Consider the following 25,136-nt stretch of genomic DNA (forward strand, 5'->3'; position numbering starts at 1 on the left):
TAGATAATTTATGGTTGTAGACAATTTGTAAGTAAAACACGGCGCACATAGATAAAATATAATTAAAAACTCCTTCGAAAAAGTTATTTGAATAAATGAATCAGACGTTATACAAACCACGATTTGAATTAGACATTTTAAAAATGTAATTAAAGTTTTCATTTCATCGACTTGTTAGAAATATGTCTGAAGCAATTATATGGTATATAAAAATGGTTTGAATAAACAGTTAGTTTTTTGATTAAACGATTTGAATAAATAGTTATTTATAAGCTATATTTAATTGTATGAAAATGGAAAAAAAAATTAAAGATGTTTTAATAATAACGAATTATTGTATATATGTAATATAAAAATATAAATAAAAATAATGATATAAAATATACATTTTTTTAAAATATATATTTTTTTGTTTTAACTTTTCTTTTAGCTTTATTTTTTTTTTTTTTTTTTTAGCAGTTTTGTTTTTATTGAGCTTATATCTTATTGTTTAGCAAAAAATTAGGGGTACGAATAAGGCCTAATTATTTTTTATGAACTTTTTTTGCATTAAAAGAGTTATTAAAACTTTATCATAAAATTGTTTATTTTTAAATTTATTAAGAAAAAAAAGTTTTAAGAAGTCCTAAATTAATATAATTCAAATATACATTGAATCCTATCATTTTATACCTTGCTTATTTTATGATGTTGATTATTATTTTATTGACGGTGATGCTATTACCTATGAGGATTGCAGTTCTTTTATTTGTTTTTTTGTTCTTTATTCAATAAGTATTTGATTTAAATTGAATGGGGCACTGTTTCAGTTTCCTACCTCTATTATTTTATAATTGAATGCGATAGAGAGTTTTATGCTGATTAAGAATCGTATAAAAACATAGGTTTGAAAATTTGAGAAAAGTACTCTCATTTGATGTTGAAGTTTAAAAAATCATACTTAATAAAACCCAAATAAAGCAATCTTTTTAAAAACTTCTTTTTATTGGTTTTTATTTAGAAATCAATCGTTTAGAAAATCTTTTTTTTTTTAGTTACGCAACCTGGTTTTTATTGTCGTCATTATTGAAATTTTTTTTTTGATAGTAATCTTTTTTTAAAGTTATTTTTTTTTTAAATTACAACTCTCGTATTGGTAAAATATACACATGGCGGGGGCAAGAAGAAGACAAAATAGTCTTATCGCCAAACTCCCTATAATCCGAAAATAATATAGCTATCAAATCTTGTCATTAAAAAAGTTATCAAATATGAAAAGAAAAAAAAGAAAATTTTTTTTATTTTTAATTTTTTTATTATTTTTTTTTTTAAAAACAAAAACAAAAACAAAAAACAAACAAACAAACAAACAAAAAAAAAGACAAAAAAATAGAGATAATAAATTCTAAAACTTATTTTTAAATATAATTGAACTCAAAGCAAAAATAAAAAAGAAACAAACAAACAAAAATGATATATGAAAATATATATAAATGTTTTTAATTATTGCGATTAAGAATTCTTAATTAGGAAATATAATGAAAAGAATTTAAACTTCTATAGCAAGGCCTTTAGTTTTTCATAAAAAGAAAATAAAAAATAAGTTTTTTAGTGAACTAAGTTTTTTAATCTTTGCAAATAAAATGAAAATATACTATACAATATTTTAAAGGCCAACAAATAAATATAGCTCTAGAAGAAGTCCTTCATGTTTTGATTAATTAAAATTATTTCTTTTAGTTTTGATTTAAAAATATTTATGTTTGCAAACGTTTTGATGTCATTTCTAATTACTATATAATATATATATATATATATATATATATATATATATATATATATATATATATATATATATATATATATATATATATATATATAATATATATATATATATATATATATATATATATATATATATATATATATATATTAATAAAAAATCTTTGAGACAGCTTTTTAGATGTACATACAGCGACTAACAAATAGGGATTGGCGCAATTAAATGTACTTGGTTAGTCAGGGTTAGGGTTTGGGTTTCAGAATCAATTAGAAACTAATGGGTTTGCTTTAAATAGGCTGCTTTTAAATTAACTAAGAAAAAAATCTAATCATATTCGAGTGTAAAGAAAATGGCGATTATTAGTGTTTTTAGTGAAATTTTTGAAACTTTAACATCAAATTAGAGTGCTTTCCTCAATTTTTCGGGTCAATCTTTTTATACGATTTTTATTTAGCATGAAATCCTCTATCGAAATCAATTTTAAAATGATAGGGCTAGCAACTGAAACAGTGTCTAGGGGGTAGGCAACTGAAATCAATCATAATAACTGAAATCAATCATTAAATGATAGTTAAAAATGATTAATAGGTAGTTTTATTATTGGAACTCACTACTTTTAATCATTCACTAAAAGCCATTCAAGAAAAATCATTTTGCTATATATATACATTTTGTTTATATCTCAATTTGATTTTTTAAAACCATGATGTACCAACATTTATTTAACAACTGCTACTCTGGTATCACAACAACTTCTCTATCAGGTACATTGGTTTTTCATATGTGATATTTTTCTTTGTATTTACTTATTTGTTACATTTTTTCATTTCAGATTTATCATATGATGTATTTATGTGATATAGAAGAACAAATTATTGTAAATTTTTATGAATTTTTAAAAAATATCTGCTAATAATTAATCCAGTCAACATTCAAACTTCAATGTTGCATATATCATTTTAAAGTAGCTTCTAGCCTTTTTCTTAATGTGTTTACTTATTCATGCTGTTTTACAAGCAAGGTCTGCATGCAAGTTTGAGGTGAAATATTTTTCTTAGCCTTCATGGAGATTTGAAGTTGTTCTTTATTTAATTCAAATTGTTCAAATATAGTAGTTTCAATAAGTAAATGTTTGTTTGTTCTTGACTTTTTACTTATCTGTTTTCAGATTCTTAAGAACTAGGCAACTTAGCTAATCAAGTTTTGTTTTATTTTTTAGTGCAATTGGCAAGAACTGAAAGCTATTTTTTAGAGTAATTGAAAAGAGCTAAAGTGTTTTTTAGTCACTTCAATTTAGTTGTAATTATTTATTTATTTTTAATAAAAGGGTTAATAATGATAAAAATTTTTAGACAGTAGAACTGGCACTTATTTGAGTAAGTTTACTATTTTGTTTTATTTTATGTTGGATTTTTTTATATTAGATTTATGTATTTAACATGGAACACCGACTGCAATTTGTTGAAATGTAAATTTATATACATAAATGTGCCTATATTTCAGTATATTTTATATTTCTATGCATCTGTATTAATATACTTTCTTAGAAAAAATAAATAAATTCCTGCTGGAAGTATTAAAAAAAAATGATGCTTTTCCATATTTCATTGTTCAAAGTGTTATGATTCTTTTTAAAGGTATGTATATATATATATATATATATATATATATATATATATATATATATATATATATATATATATATATATATATATATATATATATATATATATATATATATATATATATATATATATTACTTTGGAGTAAAATATACTAACTGACATTGCTTCAATTTTTTATACAAGATTGTGTAATAAGGTAAAAATAAATTTGTGCGCTGTTGTCTAGATTCTTTGTTAAATTAAAAATAATTAATGTAATTATATTTTTGATAAACGACTTATATATCTATTTATATATCTATCTATCCATCTATCTATATATATATATATATATATATATATATATATATATATATATATATATATATATATATATATATATATATATATATATATATATATATATATATATATATATATATATATATATATATATATATATATATATATATATATATATATATACATATTATGCGGTAGTGGTGTAGTGGTAAAGCGCTCGCTTCATAAGCGGGAGGTTCCGAGTTCGATCCCCACCACGTCTCTGGTAGTACCGCGCTTAACTTGTTTCTCCGCGCAGCGGCCTTGTTTGTCAAGGTTCGTGTTTCGGAGTTATAGAGTTGAGAGAGGGTTATAACCACTATTAAGTAGCCTCCTCATCTGTAGTGGCTTTATCGGCCTTGAGGAGGTGAATAACAAAATATATATATATATATATATATATATATATATATATATATATATATATATATATATATATATATATATATATATATATGTAAATTATGTTAGTGTATTTTACAAATAGAGTGCTCAATGTTCTTAAAGAACAGAGCAATAATAAATTAGTAAAAAACATTTATCTAACTTTTATCTTCCAGAAAATAAAAGTTAGATAAGTGTTTTTTACTAATTTATATATATATATATATATATATATATATATATATATATATATATATATATATATATATATGTATATATATATATATATATGTATATATATATATATATATATATATATATATATATATATATATATATATATATATATATATATATATATATATATATATATATATATATATATATATATATATATATATATATATATATATATATACATATTTGGTCTTTGAGATAGCTAACTTCCAGACATGGAGCAAACTCCAAACATTTATATGTTTATATTTTTGTCAAATAAGGATACTTTGCAAAAAATTGCGATGGTTGCAGCTTGGGAACAAAAAAGTCCTAAAATTTTGTCGCCCCCTGCTCCAAACGTGAGAGCAACAAGTTGATGAAACATTTTTTGTACTATCTTCAACTAGACTTATATTCATCGATAAATTTTAAGTTTCATAGTATTATTCTCTCAGCGTTCAAAAATTATGGTAATATAAAATTTGCAACCCCCCTCAAATTGAGTACGGGGTTTAAACTTTATATGGTCATAATTTTTAAGCGCTAAAATATTTTACTATGAAATTTAAAATCCTTATTTGACATAAGTATAAATCCTTATTTGACATAAGTAAAAACATACAAATTTTTGGAGTTTGCTCTATGTTTGGAAGTTAGCAATCTCAAAGACCAAAAAAATGCTGGCCGCGCTCTTGATAATTGATCTTTTTTAAAGTTTTATTTTACGCGAAGGTTTTAAATAAAATCAAAAATTAAATGTTTAAATTTTTTTTAGTAGTAATTTTTATGATAAATTTAAACGTTTGAAACTATTTTTTAATGTCTCTCTAAAAATATTTCAAAAGATTATTTTTTTAAGTTACTTTAAATTATGAATAAGTTAAATTAAATCTTCCCATAATTTAATTGCTTTATTTATTTATTTTTTTCCATTTTTACAAAGAATTGTTTATGAGTTTTTTTTTTTAAACTTGACCTACTAATTATAGCGGAAAAATGATTAAAAATTAGGATTTTAAAAAGACTACGTTATTTTTTTAAACTTTTTTTTTTTTTTTTTTTTTTTTGCAGCATTTTGAAAAAAATGTTTATACAACTTAAAACTATTATATTTTTTACTTTTCAATAATTTAATTTCATTTTTCAATAATTTAAATAAAATTTGTTACTTTATTAAACAATCAATAGAAGTAATTTGTAAAAACGTTTTGCGTAACTTTAATTTTAAAAGTTTAAAGTAATTTTTTTCAAATGAAATTAAAAACGTAACAATAAGTAATATTAATTTCTAGTTTTTCTTAGTTTTATTTTAAAGATACTTTATTTTCTTTTTCGTAAGGAATTGTTTTACTAATTAACTTTAGTTTTTTCCATTTTTATCCTAGTTTAAGTTTAGCTTAACGTTTCTTTTTTCAGAGCATTTTTGAAATGTTTAAATCATCAAAACATCTAAACAGTCGTGGACAAGTTGTAAACAAAAAAAAATCATTTGCGTGGTTAGCAAAAGCGTTCGATCGCACGCCACTCCTATCTAAGCTTTATTTTGTAGAATTTAATTCTTGTCGGTCAAAATGTCCGATGACTTTGTAGATTGACCGGACAATCTGAGGTTTTAGCCGGACAATCTCCGATGTCCGACCGTTAAATTGAGCTATATATATATATATATATATATATATATATATATATATATATATATATATATATATATATATATATATATATATATTTATATAACTTTAAGTACTGTTAATAATGTTGTTTTTCATTTAAACAAAATTTAAATATATATATATATATATATATATATATATATATATATATATATATATATATATATATATATATATATATATATATACTTATATAACTTTAAGTACTGTTAATAATGTTGTTTTTCATTTAAACAAAATTTAAATATATATATATATATATATATATATATATATATATATATATATATATATATATATATATATATATATATATATATATACTTATATAACTTTAAGTACTGTTAATAATGTTGTTTTTCATTTAAACAAAATTTAAATATATATATATATATATATATATATATATATACATATATATATATATATATATATATATAAATCAAAATATATATATTTTAATATATTTAAAAAATATTTATTTTCTTTTTTCTTTTTTAGTTACCTTTGTCATCACTTGATTCATTTGCTTACTGTTTAAACATGGTTTTAACTTTGTAAATTTAATATAATGTGAAATTTATTCTATTTATCATTATTCAAAAGTTTGAGAGAAGCTGGAACTTAATTAAGAAATGCTGTAAATTAACTTTTAATCAAGGTAAAAATAATTTTGTTTACTGGTAACATAATAAAACTAGTTACTAATATTTTTTGCGTATTTTTTTTACTTTTTTAACATGCTGCGTTGAAAACACTTTCTTTCTCTCTCTCTCTCTCTCTCTCTCTCTCTCTCTCTCTCTCTCTCTCTCTCTCTCTCTCTCTCTCTCTCTCTCTATCTTAGATGAGACTTGAATGACAAGTAGTACGAGGAGCATTAATAAAACTTATGTAATTACTAAGCTCTTACGTATTTCTTAATACCACAATTGATAATGACCATTTATAAGAAATATTTTATGAGTTGGTTGCTATTTTATGATATAATTGTTCAGATTGTTTAACTGTAATTGTCCCTTGGTTGTTCAAATATTGCAACAAATAAAATCTTTTTAGTTCAAGTATTTTATTTCAAGCCTTTTTATAACCTTTTCTTTTTTAATTATTCTGGAGACACATAGTATTGTGTGCTTACAAATATCTTATGCTATGTGCTATTGTTACTGTGTTTTGTGTTGATAGACCTAGGCTGTTATAGCTATTTTTTTATTTTTTGTATTTTCTGTTATATCATTATCCTAATTCTACAAAAAAATGCAAATAATACTTTTGTAATTAAAAATTGTTATTTTGTTTTCATTTCTTTTTTTAGGTATTGACTGGCTTTACTTGACTTTCCTTTTCTGGTACTTGCTGTGTTGTAACAGATTTTAAAAAGAACTTACTGATGTTAATGCAGTCTTATGATGTTAATGTCGTTAACTATAAGCAATGGCATTGCTGATAGGGAGTCAACCTTAAAATATTTTTTATAGATAAAATTGTATTTAATTTTTTAGATAATATATCAAGTTATTAATGTGTTTTTGTTGTTATTAATGATTTAATTACTAATAACCCGTATTACGGGTTGCTTACTGATAGTTATTATTTAATGATAAATTAATATAATAATAAATATAAGTAAAAATAGTTTCTATTAAATTGAATACTTGCTAAAATATAAATTAAAATTGCATTAAAAGTATTTAAAAAAAAAAAAAAAAACAGTATTAACGGCTTAGTGAATAGATGACGCCACATGATTTATTTTCCTAAAATACGTTTAAAATTAGTTTTTTGTGCAAATGTACTTGTTTGTTTTATTTTCATGTTTTATGTTAGGTGTTTTCTAGAAAAAGTAAAGCATAATAAAATTTGAAAAAAAAAAATGGTATAAATTAATATAAAAAATAAAATATAAGCTCGGTATTATAAAAAACAATTTAAAAGAAGCATACATGCTGTAGCTGATTGTCTTCTTTTTCCATTCCGCGCGGTGCTATTTTTACGGTAACACTTTTCTTGTAAAACGTTTGGATCGAGCAAGAAAGGCTAAGAAACATAATTTACAGTCATTATGTCAATCAAGTACATTGCGTGATTTTCAAAGATCTAATGTTAATAAAATTTCTTAAAAATAAATTAAACAAAAGTTATATCACGTTTTAAATTTTTTCGTCTACATTTGAACATTAACGTTTTTTTGTTATCTTTTCGATTTAATGGTTTTACAATCGTTTATTTTGATTATGTCATTTTACATTTAAAGGCAAAGTTTTAACGAATAATCATTTGAAATCATTTGAATAAAATTTTGATTTGAACGTTGTTCAATGACGAAAGAAACACATAACTCACTCAAATATTTTAAATATTTTATTCTTTCTGCGTTAAGCCTGTCGATATTAAAAAGTACTTTGCACACCACATCCGCGCTACTGCTGATAAAAGCTTTTGATGAAAAATTGATACCTGCAAGCCGTTTAAATCAAAGATGGCCTAGATGTCAACAATTTTTTTAGGATTGAAACAACTTAAGACGAAACAAACTATTTAAAGTTAATCAGAGGGGTATTAAATATTACACGATTGTAATTTTGAACCAATGTTAATTGAATACAAGTTTAGTTGAGAATAAGAAATTTTTAATTATAAAATCTTATCAATAAAGTGTTTTAAGCATAAACTTATAAGTTTAAACATTAAAAAAAAAATCTTATAAGTCTCCAACATCAAAAAAAAAATCGACTTTGGGTCTTAGTTTATAAAGATATTACATTTTTTATAAATAAAAGCAAAGAATATTGCAGGCCCGTAGCAACCGGGGGTCAGCAGGGGCTTTTACCCCCCCCCCCCCAATAATTTTTCGAATATATATTTTTAATAAAAAGTGACTTAAAAAAAAAAAAAGGATCCTTAAAACTATTTCAGGGCCTCTTAATCCAGCACTGCCCCCTAATATAGTCTTTGTTCCTACGGGGCTGTATTAGAATAAAGCATTAAAAAAAACCTTTTGAAGCGAACCTACCTCGCTGCATCTGCGAATTAATTTTCTTTGTGTGTTAATGTTTGAAGGTTTTCTTCCAAGAGCAACCTTTAAAAACAAATTAGAAAAGGAAATTAGAAAAAATCAAAACAATTAACAGTAATAATTATGTTTTTACTTGCAAAATATTATATTTTGATGTTACCATTAACATACCCAAGTTTAATGTTTGCTCCGTTGTGGAGTTAACTATCTCAAAAATTACAATAATACCGTGATCACCGTAATATATATGCATATATATATATATATATATATATATATATATATATATATATATATATATATATATATATATATATATATATATATATATATATATATATATATACATATATATATATATATATATATATATACATATATATACATATATATATATATATATATATATATATATATATATATATATATATATATATATATATATATATATATATATATATATATATATATATATATATATATATATATATATATATATATATATATATATATATTGAGACAATTTCTACAAGACTCTTAAAAAAAACTATAACAATAATAAAAAATAACGTTTTTAGCTACCTGCAGAAACTTCATTTCGTACTCATTTTTGTTTTGAGTAAAAATTTTGTAAACTAGTTTCTCTTATATAAGCTAAATATTATATATATATATATTTTTTTTGAAAAATAAAACTTGCTATTAAAAATTTGCACAATAACATCAGTTATTTTCATTTCATAAGAAGTATCAGACGAACATTATTCATTCCTGAATACGATGAATATTGTGGCCACGCCAGTTCGTTGAAATATTGATACCAATTATATTATTATTATTCAAGTTGTAAATGTTAAAATTTCAGTTGAGCCACTGAATAAAAAAAACTTACTTTAATTTAATTCAACATACAACACCGCAAACATTGTGTTTTTCAATTATTTTTAAAAAAATCAAATAATTTTGCTGCGGGAAAATTAAATTTCAAACTTTTTTTGTCCGTTATTTATAAATCATTTATATACATCGTTACTATACTGATTACACTACTAGGCTCACTAGTCTGTTAATATTTGTGGGATAATGTTATTGATGATGATTGTTAATAATGTTTAACGATGCAAAAAGTGACGTATTTTTGCACATTCCTTAACTAAAATTAGTTTACTTAGGCTCCAAGCTTAACAAGTCTCCTTAAGTAACAACCCTATTTCAGTTATATTGAGGTTGTAAATGTAAAAAATAAACTTATCATTTGTAAGCATGTTATAGATGATCTTTGTCACCTATCAACTCTAAAAAGCAGCAAAGAAAGAAATAGTTACTGCAAATTTGTAATTCTCGGAAGTCAATTTTGTTCACAGCAGCGGTTACTTGTGTCAGAAAAATGAGGTTATTTAATTATAACGTTGATTCAAATACATTAAAAATCAAAATGAATACGGTTTTTCTCGATTGTTGACACTATTTTGGTAAAAGATTATTACAAGAAGCTTTTGATAAATAAAAATTTATTTTAAAATTTAAATTTGAAAAAAAAATTAGTTCTCATCTTTGACAATATTTATAATCATTTGTATTTAAAATAATAATTAAGTTCTAATTTTAATAAACCAGTAGTTAACTCAATAAGTAATAGGCTTTATAATATATCTTATAAATTAATTGATAATTAAATTTAAAAATATGCTTAAAATAGTTATTATTCATGGGCTTGTTACGTTGTATTGTACTTTATTTTACTTTATTTTGTTTCAGCATATAAATTTATTATATTTTCAGAACTTTTCAAGAGCGTTTAAGTTTTTGACAAAGAGATTTCTTACCTTTAATTTTTGGGAACTAAAAATAGTGTTTCGTCTTGCTAAACTTTTCGATGTTTGTGTTCCTAAGTCGTGAGCATATGTAAAAGTTTTGCTTCTTATTAGACTTTCGCTATTTTTAAAATCGTTTAAAGTTATACTTGTAGCTGTTGGACATCTCTTTAAAGGAAGACGTGCTCTAAAGGCATTCCGTTTAGCTAGGGCAATTTTAGAAGTGTTCGATCTGCATAAAGCGCGTGGACGAAATTCTTTACTTACTGGAAACTTTAAACTTTCCCGAAGCAAAGAATTTGTTTTAGTTTGTAAGTTCAGAGAATTGGTTCTGAATTGAAAATGAGGTCGAACTTGCGTTTCTAAATTATTTTGAGTTCCTTCGGACAGTGATTTTGTTGATGAACGTGACTTATTTAAAGAGTCGGAGTTTTCCATATTGATATATTAATCTGTTTTTTATGAATGCTTCTGCTCCTTCATCTTTAAACAATTCTTTAACTAATTTCCAAACTCTGATGATATGTTTGTTCTAAACTTTTTAAACTTTTTTGTTCGATACGTCAACAAATTTTTAATGGTTCATTTTTTTAAAACAACTACGAAGTAAAAATTTTTGACTACATAAAACTGCTTTATTTCATGTTTCGCAAAATTTATTCAAAAGCAAATAAAGTACGAATGTTTCGGATAAATATTTACTTAAATCTTGAATACATATTTTAAAGCAAAGGTCATATCAAAATCATTTACATTTTTTAAAGATATTTTATAATAAAGTAATTTTTATATAACTAATGTAATTTTTTATAAATTGAATTAATGTTTTATAAAAATGGAATACTTTAACAATTTACAAAATGTACTCAGTGCTTTTACAGAATGATTTTTATTAAATAATAAAACTTCAGAACTATTTTCACTTACATATTTTTAGTTTAGCAAAGTTTCATCTAAACAAGGTTCCCTATTGCAAGGAGTAAACAGTTTTAGACTTTTTACTATCTATTGTGATAAAAGAAGTTTCGACAATTTTTTATTTCTACAACTAATAATTTTAATTATTTTATCTATTTTTGTTGTTTTGCTCGCAAAAACAAGTCTGAAAAAAATTTAAAAAATTATAATTCAAAATTTTTATTTATTCTTGTATCTATTCAACTTAAAACCAATAAAAAAAAAAGAAATATTTCTAAAAAATTCTAATAATAAAAAAAAAATAAAAAATATTATACAGCGAGGACGCTGGTTAGGTTATCAATTTGTCCCACTCCTATATCCGCGCTTGAGGAAAAACAAACTTTGGTGGTTTTTCAATTTATCGTATTTAAAGCCATTTAATTTATTAAATTTAAGCATTGAATTTTTATTATTTTTAACTAAATTAAAACTAAATTTTGTGTGGTTTTTTCCTCTTTTGCTATTTTAAAGGCTTTATATTTTTTTGATAGAGTTACAAGAGTAATTTTTAAATTTAAGTTTATAAAGAAAAAAATCTTACATTAATGCCATTTTTACCTTATTAAATTCTGCCTGTATAAACACGCCTTGTAAAGTAAGTCTTCGATATTCAAGACACCTCTTTTGAACGCTTTCGTTAACCCCATATAGCCCCATCAAATCACGCTATCTATATTAGAGAGTCTGTAATTAGCAAAAAAAAAAAAAAGAAAATCTTTCTGATCTCATAATCTTTACTAAGTAGCGGTTTCCATAGTTGGGTTAAAGAAAAAGATGACGGTACACAGCTTCTATATTTAACCATTACCGCATAATGGCTCCATTATATTACATTTGTTCTCTAAGTACTCTTAACAATTCAAAGTAAGAAATAAAAAATGAGCAGCTTAATCGTGCTAACTTACTTTTATTTTGAGACTTTGAATTTTTATAAATAATTGCAGGGGTTTGTGATAACAGCAGTAAATTATATATCGTAATCTTTTTGCTTTCCAAACGGTGACATAAAAAAACATTCAAAGCACTAGCTTGTTGTAAATAATTTTAGTTCACGTTTTTAAATGACAAAAACCATAATAAAACTGTTTAATATATGATTTAAAGAAGTAAATAACATCAGTTTGATATAATTATAGTTAAAACTTTACTAAGTTTTTTTTTTAATTCATTCCTCTGGGTAACAGATTTGTTGAAATAAAAGTTTAGTAACTGACACAGTCAATTAAAAGCTATTGGTCTTTAAAAAACAGTTTTTAAATGAGCTTCTTTATATGAATAAACTTGTTATTTTAAAATTATTTTTTTTTTTTTCAATTTATAATCTGATGAAATGACGCAAAACCTGTTTGTTGAGTTGCGACAAAATTCACGATTTGATCTTTCGCGCTTTTTGACTCGTTTATCCAACTGCAACGCGAGTCTGATACTCGCGACGTACAAAGCCCTTTAGCCAAAATATAAATTGCCGAATATTTTACCTGTTTAATAGGGCTTGACCTATTCTTGCATGATTAAAAAATAAAAAAAATTTTGCCCACGTAAAGCTGAGAAAATTCATTTTTTGATAAAATGTTTTAGAACGTTGTTTTGTTTATATTTTATTTATACATTAAACTTTTATTTGAACTCTATTTCTGATCATAACGGAATATTTTCTGAGAAAAAAAAATGTCGCCTTTGATGACGTCATCAATATCTCACATAGCTATGAATTAAATTTGAGTTATTCACTTTTTTGGTATTAAATATATTCATATAATTTTCATATATTTATTTATCTGTCACAATTTATAAAATAATATAATTTATAACTCTTTTTTTTTTTAGTTTGTTGGTATTAAATATAGTTAAATAATCTTAAAAGAAGATCGATCGTACATATAAAAATTAACTTTTATATTATATTTTAAAACATATTACCTAATCTCAAAAAACATTTTATTTATACATTATTATTTTAAGAAAATAATTAAAAAAATAAAAGTTATTTTTTTTCTCAGCAAAAATGTTTTAACTGATTCTTGATTTTATTAATTTATCTAAATAAATTTAAATTGAAATAATATTACATTTAATTATATTTAAAAAACATTTTTTTGACAAATAGTGATTGGTATGAATAATTTAAGAATACAAATCAGTTGTCCGGATCAGAGGTAGATTTTAATATTTGACTTAGGTATACTCTTTTTATCTTCATACTTACGCGTTTTATTACGATATTTTATTGAAATTTTATTACGCATATTGTAACATATTACGATATTTTTTTGAAATCTTATTATAGGGGCTCTATGAAAAGATTGTGATAACGTACTGTCATCCTCATCTTCTTTGAGCCCCTATCTGCTTTACTTATTTTATTTATTGAAATTTTATATTACGAAGTTGTAAAATCTTATATTATATTAAAACAGAGAAAGAAAAAAAAAAAAAAAAAAAAAATACTTAGGACAAATATTTTTCCAAAGTTCTTAGTGATCGTAGTTAATACATAGAAAATAAATTTTTTGGCGTTATTACCACAAAAGGGATCAAAACAAATTTTTTTTTTCTTAGTTTTTTAACATTTGATCAAAATTTAACGTTAAAATTTCATCAGAAAAATGTATCTATATAAAATTCATAGCCGCCCCTGCATTTTGTTCACGTTGTAAAATTTACATGAATGAACAAAGGAAAGGTGTTGAAAAATTGCCGACTTCAATATAACGTATTGAAATTTTGCATTGCAGCTCAACTTTAAAATAATGAGTTAACATAAAAAACGTCGGAATATTTGGAACCATACACTTTATAAACCAATTTCTACCAATTTTTTTCTATGAATCTGATTAAAATTGTAGTTAAGAAAAAAAGTTTAATTAATTAAACGTTAAATTAAATGCTGAAGGGCATATATATATATATACATATATAGCGGCATAGAGAAGTTATGCAATATCATAAATATTGAATATGGAGGAGTGGGGAGAAGTGGGACGCGGGAGAAGTGGAACAGCCTTTGAATTTCAATTAGGAGAGGTCATTAACCACTTTTATCTAATGTAAACAATGAGATTTTTTCCCCTCCATTTACCAAACATCGCTTGTTTTCCTGGGGGTGCTAAAAACTACATTTCTGAAAAGTATCTACAAAAAGTTTTTTTTTGAGGTTAAAGTAGAGAGAAGAAAACTAATTAATGTACCACTTTCCCCCCGTTACTTTTGAGTAATATTATATTGTGGAAACCTCTAGAATATTTTGACAAAGATTACGTGGTTTACAATTTTAATAGTTTTAAATAACAATTTTTGTTAAAATTTTGTAAACTAATTGCTTGTTCCTATCTACCCCACACCTCTCCTACTTTATCGCAATGAAACAGTTCCTCTATAAACAAAAAAGTATATACTTTTTATAACCTGTGTCAATCTTAGGGGATGAAATCAGTACCCAAAATATTGCTTTATTTATTAAAACTTGTTTGGTTCAGCACATACATTATAGAAAAAAGATATTAAAATTATTCTAGAAATATCTTTTCACTCTCTCCTATTCCACCACCAATAAGTTTACTAACATTAGGGTGGAGTGAAAACAACTTTTTTTAGAAATTCTATTATTCTTTAATTATATCTATATTATTTATGAGAAAATTAAAAAAACGCGACAGAAAAAAATAGATAAGCTAAATTGAACAAGAATTACCCTCTGCAGCAATTTTTGGCCAAATTTGACAAGTTTTCAGAATTTTTCATATTTGAAATTTTTTATTTTAAATATAGATTTGCAGTACCTTTCCTTTCGAATGCATTATTAATGGTATATTAAAATGGTTATTTTAATTAGGTTTTTAAATTAAACAGGTGCATTTATTACATAATATGTACATAGATTATATCTTCATAGATTAGTTGCACATATATGTGCAATTGTACTAACTAGTGTTATAATGTACTTTGGTGTTTAATAATGGCATATTTTCCCTAGGTAGCAGACCATTTTTAAACAAAGTTTTTCATCTTGCGTGTGGCACGGTAACATTTCCAAAATTTGAATGTGATGCTCTTTTTCCTTTTTCTGTTGGTTATCAGTGAGCTGCATTGTCAGTGGTGGCTCTGTCTGCTGTGAGTTACTCCAATTATCTAACTTCTACGAATTCTTTGGCAAAAAATTAGGAATAGGCTTGTACTGTCGCACATTTTTATGATCAGCTTTTATACTTGTTTTTCTCTTGCTTTTTGTATACGCCTTACATCTAACTCTCGGATATAAGGCTGCTCATCTGATATTATTGCCAGAAGAATATTTTCTTGATGACCAAAGAATGCATTCGTTTGAATAACTTTTTGTACTTCTTAATACAGCAAGCAGATATGGTGATTTGAATATTGTATTTCACAAATATCTACTACCTTAAAGTACAGGCTACTCTTTTAATTATGAACCACACTGATCTTTTTTCTGTCCACCTCAGGCATTTCTATATTATGATTTATAGGTTGGAAATAAACAACTTTTAAAACTTTACACGTTTCAGGGGACTTTTCAAGAGAGTCTGAATAGAATCTAGGACTAGATGTTGGTCCATTCAACTCCACAAATAAATGTCGAAGTGGAAGCTCATTTCTATGTAGAAAACAAATTACCCATCTTGGGGACCGTTTAAATTCTAATTTAATCAATCCGATAATAGTAAGTAAAATCTAGTGGCACTGCATCATTAACGTTTGACCTCTGTTTACTTTGGATATTCTGCGGTTTTGCCGTAACTTCTTTGCCTATTGATCTAATAGCCATTTTACGTCCACTCCTTTGTTTTCCAGGAAAGTGTGCTTTATAGCTGATACCATATTAACTTTGGCGAAGTAGCATTTTGTTAGGTCTTTGCATTGGCAAGCAGATATTATAAACAGTTTGGGTAGCTTGAACTTATAGAGCTGAAAGTTGTTTTTTTTATCTTTGTTTTCAGCAGTTTGAGTTTTTTTAGCTTTTTGCTTTCCTCAAAAAGGTTATAAATTCTCTTTGTCAAGGATGTAAATGATGACACAGTCGATAAGTTGCATTTCCCCCAATATTTTAAGGCTTGCATAGCAGTTGAAGCTGCTTCATTTTTTTTGGTGGGTTTAATCGGAAGTTAAATTGAAGTTATAATAAATACTTGCTTGTACAATTACTTTAGAAATTATATATAGCATAGCTTGCTTATATTTTCCACAAACACATTAAATGTCGCATGACATTTCATGTTGTCAGCAATTGTACCTTAGAGAGTGGCTTTGATTACCCAAACAGTTGATGAACTGTTTAAGATCTTAACATTTTATTTACTGAAATGTAAATTAGCGAAGTGTTAGTATAATAATTTATATTGTAAGTAAGTCTAACAATGTATAAGTAAGAACAACAAAGTATTAGGCTATAAACATACACAGTTTTAACAATTTCATTTATAGAAAACATTAGAAATATAATGTTAGGATTTTATACTTAGAATATTTAAAAAACAAGTATTTTTCAAAGAATATTGTATTATAGGTTAAATCTAAACTAAATTCAAACTATAAAAGAACTTAGAACAAAATAAGTAACGATTTAAAATAAAAAATTTTAAAATTTGAATATTGACCATATAATATGCTCTACTCGGAGTTTTCAACATTAATAAATAATTATTACTAACTATACTATTATAGCTATATTACTATTAAATATTATTAAAGTATACTATTATAGCTATATTATTTATTAAATATTATTAAATTATAAATTTATTATTTAATAAATAACTAAGTATTAAAACTAAAGTCAAAAATATAATTTTATTATATGTTTAATATTTAATTTTTTCCACTAAAAATTTTTTAAGTTTTTTTTTTAATTAAATTTCAATAATTTTTTTAATACTAAAATTTTGGTCATAATATTAATGGGTAAAACAAACATAAAAAATTTGTTATCACCTTGAAGTTTCTTTAAAAAAATATTTATAAAAATTTTAATTTTGCGCCATCCTTAAGTAATATTTGTCTATAGATGCTGCAGTAGGTAATTTTTATTCAATTTTGTTCATCTCGGTGTCGTTTTTTTAGTTTTCCTATTGTAAATATAGAAATCAGGTCGAATAGTTGCGATTCTAAAAAAAGTTATTTTCACTCCGCCCTAACAAAGATACTACATTACTGAGGGAAAGTAATGCACATTGCTTATATTAAAGCTTCTTTTGAATCAATTGCTCCTAGCGGCTTGGCAAAACGTTGATAATCAATCTACATGTGATGTATTATTTAATAAAAATAAGAATCTAACAAAAAAAAAACGACCAATAGTGTTGATAGAACTTGGCAACATTATGAATAAGTGGATTTGTTATTTTAATATCTGACAATAAATGCATTAAAGCGCAGGCCTAAGATAAAATTTCTTAAAAAGTATTTTGGAAGTCCAAAGAAGGACCTCAAGGGTACAATGAATGGTTTGTATCTCATACAATACAGTAAATCCCAATTAATCATATTGGTATTTCTGGAGCAATGGAATCTGTTGGAGTGCTCAAAATGTTAATTTTTTGTTTTCCAATAAAAAATTTACATTGAACAAATTATCGAGTTGATGGAGATAATTTTAAAAACTTATTATAGTAATAATGTATATGCAAATTATAAAAATCGAAAAGAGTGAGTGTGTTGGACACGTACAAAAACGAGTTGATACTCGGTTAAAATCAGTAAGGATTTCATTTTAAGAAAAGTGCTGAGCGGTGTCAAGAAATTTAAAAGTAAAGGTAAAATCACTGACAACGTTTTAAATAATCTTCAAAACTATTATTAAATGTGTATTTGATACAAAAAAAAAAAGTATTTTTATGGCATGCAAAGAGCAATCGCAGCATATAAGTTCCAAAGAATTTGTATGAATTAATCAAGCCAATTTTCTTGTGAAAAGATTTAGGTGCTGACAGTTATATTGAGGTATGTTTAGACGACAAAACACAAAATGCAACCAAATTGAAAAATAACTTTGTATAGACGCAAACCCAAAAAATGTTTTTGTTGGTCATTATTAAAATATGGAGTTGCATCATCTGTTTTGCCATTAAATTATGGAGAAACCATAAATCAATGACAAAAAGAAACAAAATGGTGTTAGTTTTCTACAACTTAAATGTTCTTAAAGCAACGCAAAGTTTGATTAAAAAAAAAATTGTGTTTAGAAAGTGAATAATAAAGACTCCGGCTAAAAACGAAGAAAGGCACTGACAGCAATTATAAAAGGTTTTGATGACAAATATTAGGACAATTAAGTGAAAGTTTATGGACAAGGAGAGTTTTAAGTTCGTGTCAGATGTTGTTTTATTTTATATATTTTATTTTATTTTTATATATTTATTTTTTCAACTTTGCAATGGATTTTCTTTGCATAACAATTTTAGATGTTCCCTAAAGGATTGTGAAATATTTGGATTTTCTTCGCTTAACGTTTTTTGATCTTCTGTCAAAGATTGTGAATTATTTGAGCTTCTTATATTTAGAAAGTGTTGCATTTCAGAAAAGTTCAATAAACTATCGTAAAGACTTTATTTTAAATTTAGTTCATGAAATTTTATATCATATTCATTTTTGCGACCGCGTTGGAGTTGTGTCGACTAAATATTTTGAGTACCGTTTTTTTTTTTTTAATTTCAGCATATAAAGCACTATATAAACAGACTTACATTTGTGAAAGCTTCAGTTGCAAACCTACTTTTGTTTTTTACTTATCTCTGAAGAAATATTGTCTATTTATTGCTTGGGACGGCCTTTTATTGCTTGGGACGGCCTTAATTAGACTTAATTAGGTACTTAACTACAATTTTTTGTGTGTAATTTCAAATGTAACAAATTAGTAACAAATGTTACTAATTGGATCTAATAATAATTTTATATTTTCTTGATGTCTTATATAAGATATCAAGAAGATATTAGTAAAAAATGATTTATTTAATCATGTAACCTCTTAATGTAACTTGCGGATATAAAATAAAAATTCATACTTATTCTTTGTTTAAACTGGTGTCAAATATGAATGTTTATCAAAAATTGGATCGCTTTAAATTTTTTGACGCATTTTAAAAACATGATAATGACCTTGATCTTGCCTATTATTTTTATTGTTTACTAAAAATTGTATCACATAAAATTTTCCTTGATTGTAACATTTTGAGTTTTCTTTCAAAATATATCAGCATTCCGCATCACACCACGAGTTTTGCTATAACCACCATCAAAGTTCTAGCTGTTACTTTTATCTTTTGCTAAACCATGAAAGTTTATTGAAATATTTTTTTACTTTGAAAATTTAAATTGTTTAGTTATAAATTTATAATCAACATTTTGTGAAATTCCACAATTTGTAAAAGACATTATTTCTATTGAATTTACTAACAAATTATGTTAGTTAAAATTATTACATTATTTTCACATTAGATATTTTGAATTGTAAATTTTTGTATATTTTGTAAAAAAAGTTTAAAATAAAGATTCTACCTGTGCTGAGTTACATCGTTTAAGAAGCGCAACTTTACTTGATGTAATAGAATATTGTAAAGAATGTGAGCGTTTAAAAGTGTTACCATTATCATTTTTTTTTAAACCAGATATGAACATTCTACTTTCTAAATTTAGAAGATTTGTGGAAACATATTTACTTTTATTAATTGAATTTCCTCGGTTAATTGAATTGTTTGCGCTTCTGCATTTCGTACCAGTGGCAAATCTTTTTAGCCTTGGAGTCAACTTCCATGAGTTAATTCGTGAAATATTTGGTGTGTTTAAATACTGAGATAAATATAAGGTATTTGTTTTAAAATCAAGATTTGGTGTGTTCTCAATGTCTACTGTTTTCTTAACCATTTGATAGGATCGAGGGGCACAGAAAGTGTATCCACGACTTTTCGTTAATGTTGAGTTTACTTTTATAGTATGTCGACTTGTACTGTCTGATGTTGTTCGACTAAGATTCATTCTGGTTCTCGAATCTTGAATATCTTCAGAAATAAGATTCATTATACGATCAGTGTTTGTATTCATGACAATTTTGCTTAGAAAATAAAATACGGTTTAATAAAATGCGTTTTTATTCTGTTTTTCTCGGTGTTTTTTGTCGACTAATATAAACCCGCATAAATGTTTAAGAAAACTTTTCACGTAAAAAAATCTAATTACGAATTATATAGAAGTTTTAATCTCGAGTTTTAAAAAATATAATAAACCATTATTACTCAAATGTTTAACCATTTACGTAATTTGCGCGTCTAGATTTTTTCAATCGCATCTACTAAATCTATAGGGGTATATTCTACTACTATAGTTCTTTTTATTCTGGCTGTTTCGAATTAAAATAAAAACAAATTGCAAAGTGAGTGTTGTTTTAAGAACTTATTGTGTTTTTATTGTTATTAATACGCATAAATGAGAAACAAAATTATGTTTTTATAATGAATAAAAATGTATTTTTTCTAACAATTTTTGCATTGTTGCACAGCTTTTATGTCGATTAAAAACTTAAAACTTAATTAAAAAGCTGGTAACTAATTTCATCCTTCGCTTAATAGAAATTATTTATGTAATATTATGTTCGTCTTGTACAAACAAATTATACATATGTAATCGTAGTTTAATTCTGCTTCAAAAACTTTCTTGGGTCACTCTGATCAGGTAAAAAAATTGCTGATTTACTGAAAATGTCCAAGCGTCTTGTCAAAATCTCGGATACTCGTTTGACTGAAAAATACTTTTTTGATTTACAAAAAAGTTATTACTTACACTGGCATTCAACAATCTTGGAACAAATTTAATTCAGATGCATTATGTGATAATCCTGTTACAATGTAAATACGTTTTGATCTGCCATCTTGATAGCATATCATATCATCTGCATATATCATGTATATGCATACTTCCATAAAAAATAATAAAATAGGAATTATGATAAAAGTAATTAATATTGATAAAGTAAGAATAATAATAAAATAGGAGAGACAAAGATTAGTGGTATACAGTATTAGTTTTTGAGCTCTTAACAAACAACCAGAAAAAATGAAATCACCAACAGAATAAAAACAAACAACATCTGTTAAAAAAAATCGGAAAAAAGGAAAAAAATCGGAAAAACAAAAAAACAAAAAAATAACTACTTATATAAAGCATATTTTTCTTCATAAATTAAAAAAGCAACAATGCTCAAAAAGTTCTTTAAAAAACTACATTTTTTATCGATAATAAATAAATCGATAATAAATTGGCAAATCGAAAGGTTTAAACGCCAGCGGCAAAGCCAAGATTATTTAAGTTAAGTAAGGTGAGTTCTAAACTTCAAACTTTGTGTTCATATTTATGTCATGTAACGATATTTTGATAAAAATATAATTGATTAGTTCCTGGCAACAAAAATACCATAAAAAGAAGGCATCACCCACCTAAATGAATAGGAAATCTCAAAGTATAAATTACAATATAAACTAGATAAAAATTTATTTATAAAAAAAGTTTTACTATGTTTAGACGCTAAAATTTAGACTCCCTTGTTTTGAGGGGGTTTTAAACTTTAAATGGTTGCAATATTTGAACACCGAATAATTTTTTTATAAAATTTTAAATATGTTTATTAACTTTTGTTTTACTTAACTGAAATATTAAAAAAAAAAACAATTTAGTAGAAGTAATTTAAGGCGACTTTTGAGAGTATTTTCGTTCTTAGGCTTTGTTCAATTTTCAGCAAAACATTGTATATGACATAAGTATGACCATACGAAGGTATTGAGTTTGAACTTATCTGGAGATACTTTAGTACCAAAAAATCCTGGATTCGCCTGCTGAAAATTGTCTACATAAAGCTTCAAAGTTAAACCTACAGTGCTATCTTTTCCTCGTAACTAAAGATTTCTACTAATCTTTATTTATCTTTTGTTTAATTGCCATTTTAAACTTAGATTATATTCTCTTAACATAATCAAATATTAAAAATGCGCAACAATTAACTCACTGCGTTTATCGAAAGAAATCCTAATTTGGATTAGACCATGTCAGAAGTTACTGCTAAATCTTTTCTCATAAAATTCTTTTGATAACTAGATCTTTTTTTTCTAGGCACTCTGATTAGTTTAAAAAAGCAAAAATTTTCAATTGTTCTTAAAGCTCATTTAAAAAATAATTCAACTTTTCAATATTTATATCTGATAAGGGTATTTAATTAAACCAAATAAACCCAATTTTAGTACAGCTTTGTATCTTTTAATTGACGTAATAAGAAATAGGTATTGTTTTTATATTTGAGTTTTTATGAACTCACTTGTTAGGTTTAATTAAAGCCTAAATTAAAAACGCCGAGCGGTTTGACTGAATTTAAATTACAAACCTTCATGCCATGTTTGGGCCGACAAGACTGGGGAGGATGGGGGAGGGGGACAGGTTAAGAGCACTGCCACCCCCGCCCCCCTCGCAATTTTTTTCTAAACCTTTTTTTCTTTTTAAAAAAAACTTTCCAGGTTTAGAGGACTTTTTTTAGAAATTAAAAATTGTGCCCCATCACTTCGAAACCTGTGTCGTCGGCCCTGAAAAGTAGTGGAGGTATTAAAACAATCTAAGTTAAAATAATAAAATTTTGTTCTCTAAAGATTTTATGCAATATTACAAATAAAATATTCTTAGTTATTTATTTATTTTTGAATAAATTTTAAAATATTTACGTTAAGCCGAATATTTTTAAATTCATTTTTGATAATTTGTATACAATAACTTCTTTGACTCGTCTGTTCAGTTTTTATTGAGAACGTGCCAAATCAATAAGCTTAAGCAGATCCTATTACGTCACTCTCAGTTAAAAAGTTAGGAAGAATGAATTTATTAAAGAAGTTTAGAAATCGTAATTCAATTAATCAAAATTGTTTTCTACTTCTAAAAATAAATTCAAAAATCTTGAAGTACCCGTTTCAAAGTATTTGCGCATCCGTGATATATACTTTAAAACAAATAGACGTAAACGTGTTTGAATGATATTGAATGGTTTTTACTAATATTGTAATCAGTTTTCTCAAACTTCTTGATTTTTATAGCGCTTTTTGCGTCAATCACATATTCCTGATTATGCATTTGGCATTTTCTTTAATATGTGTTTGGTTTTTCTCTATCATGCCCTTTATACCTTACCTGTTATGTCGTCGGTTCTTTCCTTATTATGTACTTAATACTTTCTCTGTTTTTGTTGTTACCTTTGTGCTACTTTCCATGCATCATAAAAATACTAAATAATTTTAAATAGAATGTTTTCTGTTTCAACACTCGTAGCCCAATTAACATAAAACTTAACACGACGGGGCCATTGAAATTATGAAATAAATTACACTGTATATTTGTTTGCAAAAATTGATATTATTTAAATTTTATAAAAAAACGAATATATTTTTAATAAAAATTAAGTTTGTTCAGTTAAATTAAAAACAGCTTGTTATACCATAGGCATTAAATAAATTTTAGAAAATGTTTTGCACTAAATTGAAAACAAATTGAATCGATGTTGATGTAGAAAAGAAGCAAAACTTGTTTTGGGTTTTTCATTCCATAACAACAACAAAAAAAGAAGCTCTTGCCGGGAAGATTGTGAATTATCATTTTATTGTCATAAAATATTTTCAATGCAATATTTGAATTTTCTACAGTTTTATTTTTACTTCCACCTTAGTTCATATACATGTTTATGGTAACCAATTTTTTTTTTTTTTTTTTTTTTTGTCTAGTTTATTCAAAATTCTTTAATAAATTGATTTTTAAGTGCATTGAAAAAATTACTTTCTGAATTCAATTGAATATCTAAGTTTTTAATGTTTTAGATTAAAAATCTTATTCTTTAAATGTTAATCTAGTGACGTAATCATTCATTAATCGAGACAGAAAGTGAAAGTTGTTTTTAAAAATTTTCTTTTTAATTTGTATCTGTTTATAAATCTTACTTATTGAAACTTCTTGTTAATAATATTAACTATTAAAAGTATAATAATAATTGATAAGCAACTTGCATGAAGACCGGCAGGGAAACTTGCAACAAAACGAATACGCACCAATTGACGGATACCCAACCGGCACATCTAGTTTCTTATTTAGAATTAAAACCTTATAGTGTTTTAAAGTCAAATTTAAAATCTCGTATGCTTTTATAAGTGATTTGACATTCCTCACGGATATTTATTGTAATATAAGACTACGTTTCCGTAACGGTGAAATGATTAACATTTTAACTTTGGGTTTAAGTTGGCAAATTTTCACTATAATTTGGCATTTTTTCATTTTAATTTGGCAATTTTTACCTTACGAATTAAAGTGAAAATTACCAAATTAAAATGAAAAATG

At 24.8% G+C, this 25,136-nt stretch overlaps 1 protein-coding gene across 12 annotated transcripts in view; it reads right to left on the reverse strand.

The window, feature by feature from the left end:
* LOC100214995 (rac guanine nucleotide exchange factor JJ) overlaps nt 1–25,136 on the reverse strand; it is a 65,298-nt gene that overhangs the window by 15,834 nt on the left and 24,328 nt on the right. For 8 of the 12 annotated variants that reach the window (XM_065805542.1, XM_065805541.1, XM_065805544.1 and 5 more), the window contains 2 exons: nt 8,995–9,060; nt 7,925–8,018 (listed from right to left, as the gene is read on the reverse strand). In XM_065805542.1, coding sequence (XP_065661614.1) covers nt 7,925–8,018; nt 8,995–9,060 — 160 coding nt within the window. Of the gene's footprint in view, nt 1–7,924; nt 8,019–8,994; nt 9,061–10,823; nt 11,483–20,279; nt 21,116–25,136 lie in introns of those variants that run through there. The other 4 variants (XM_065805547.1, XM_065805545.1, XM_065805552.1 and 1 more) reach the window with 2 other exon arrangements.

The sequence above is a fragment of the Hydra vulgaris genome, chromosome 09 (assembly GCF_038396675.1).
Source record: "Hydra vulgaris chromosome 09, alternate assembly HydraT2T_AEP".
In the NCBI taxonomy this organism is placed as follows: domain Eukaryota; kingdom Metazoa; phylum Cnidaria; class Hydrozoa; order Anthoathecata; family Hydridae; genus Hydra; species Hydra vulgaris.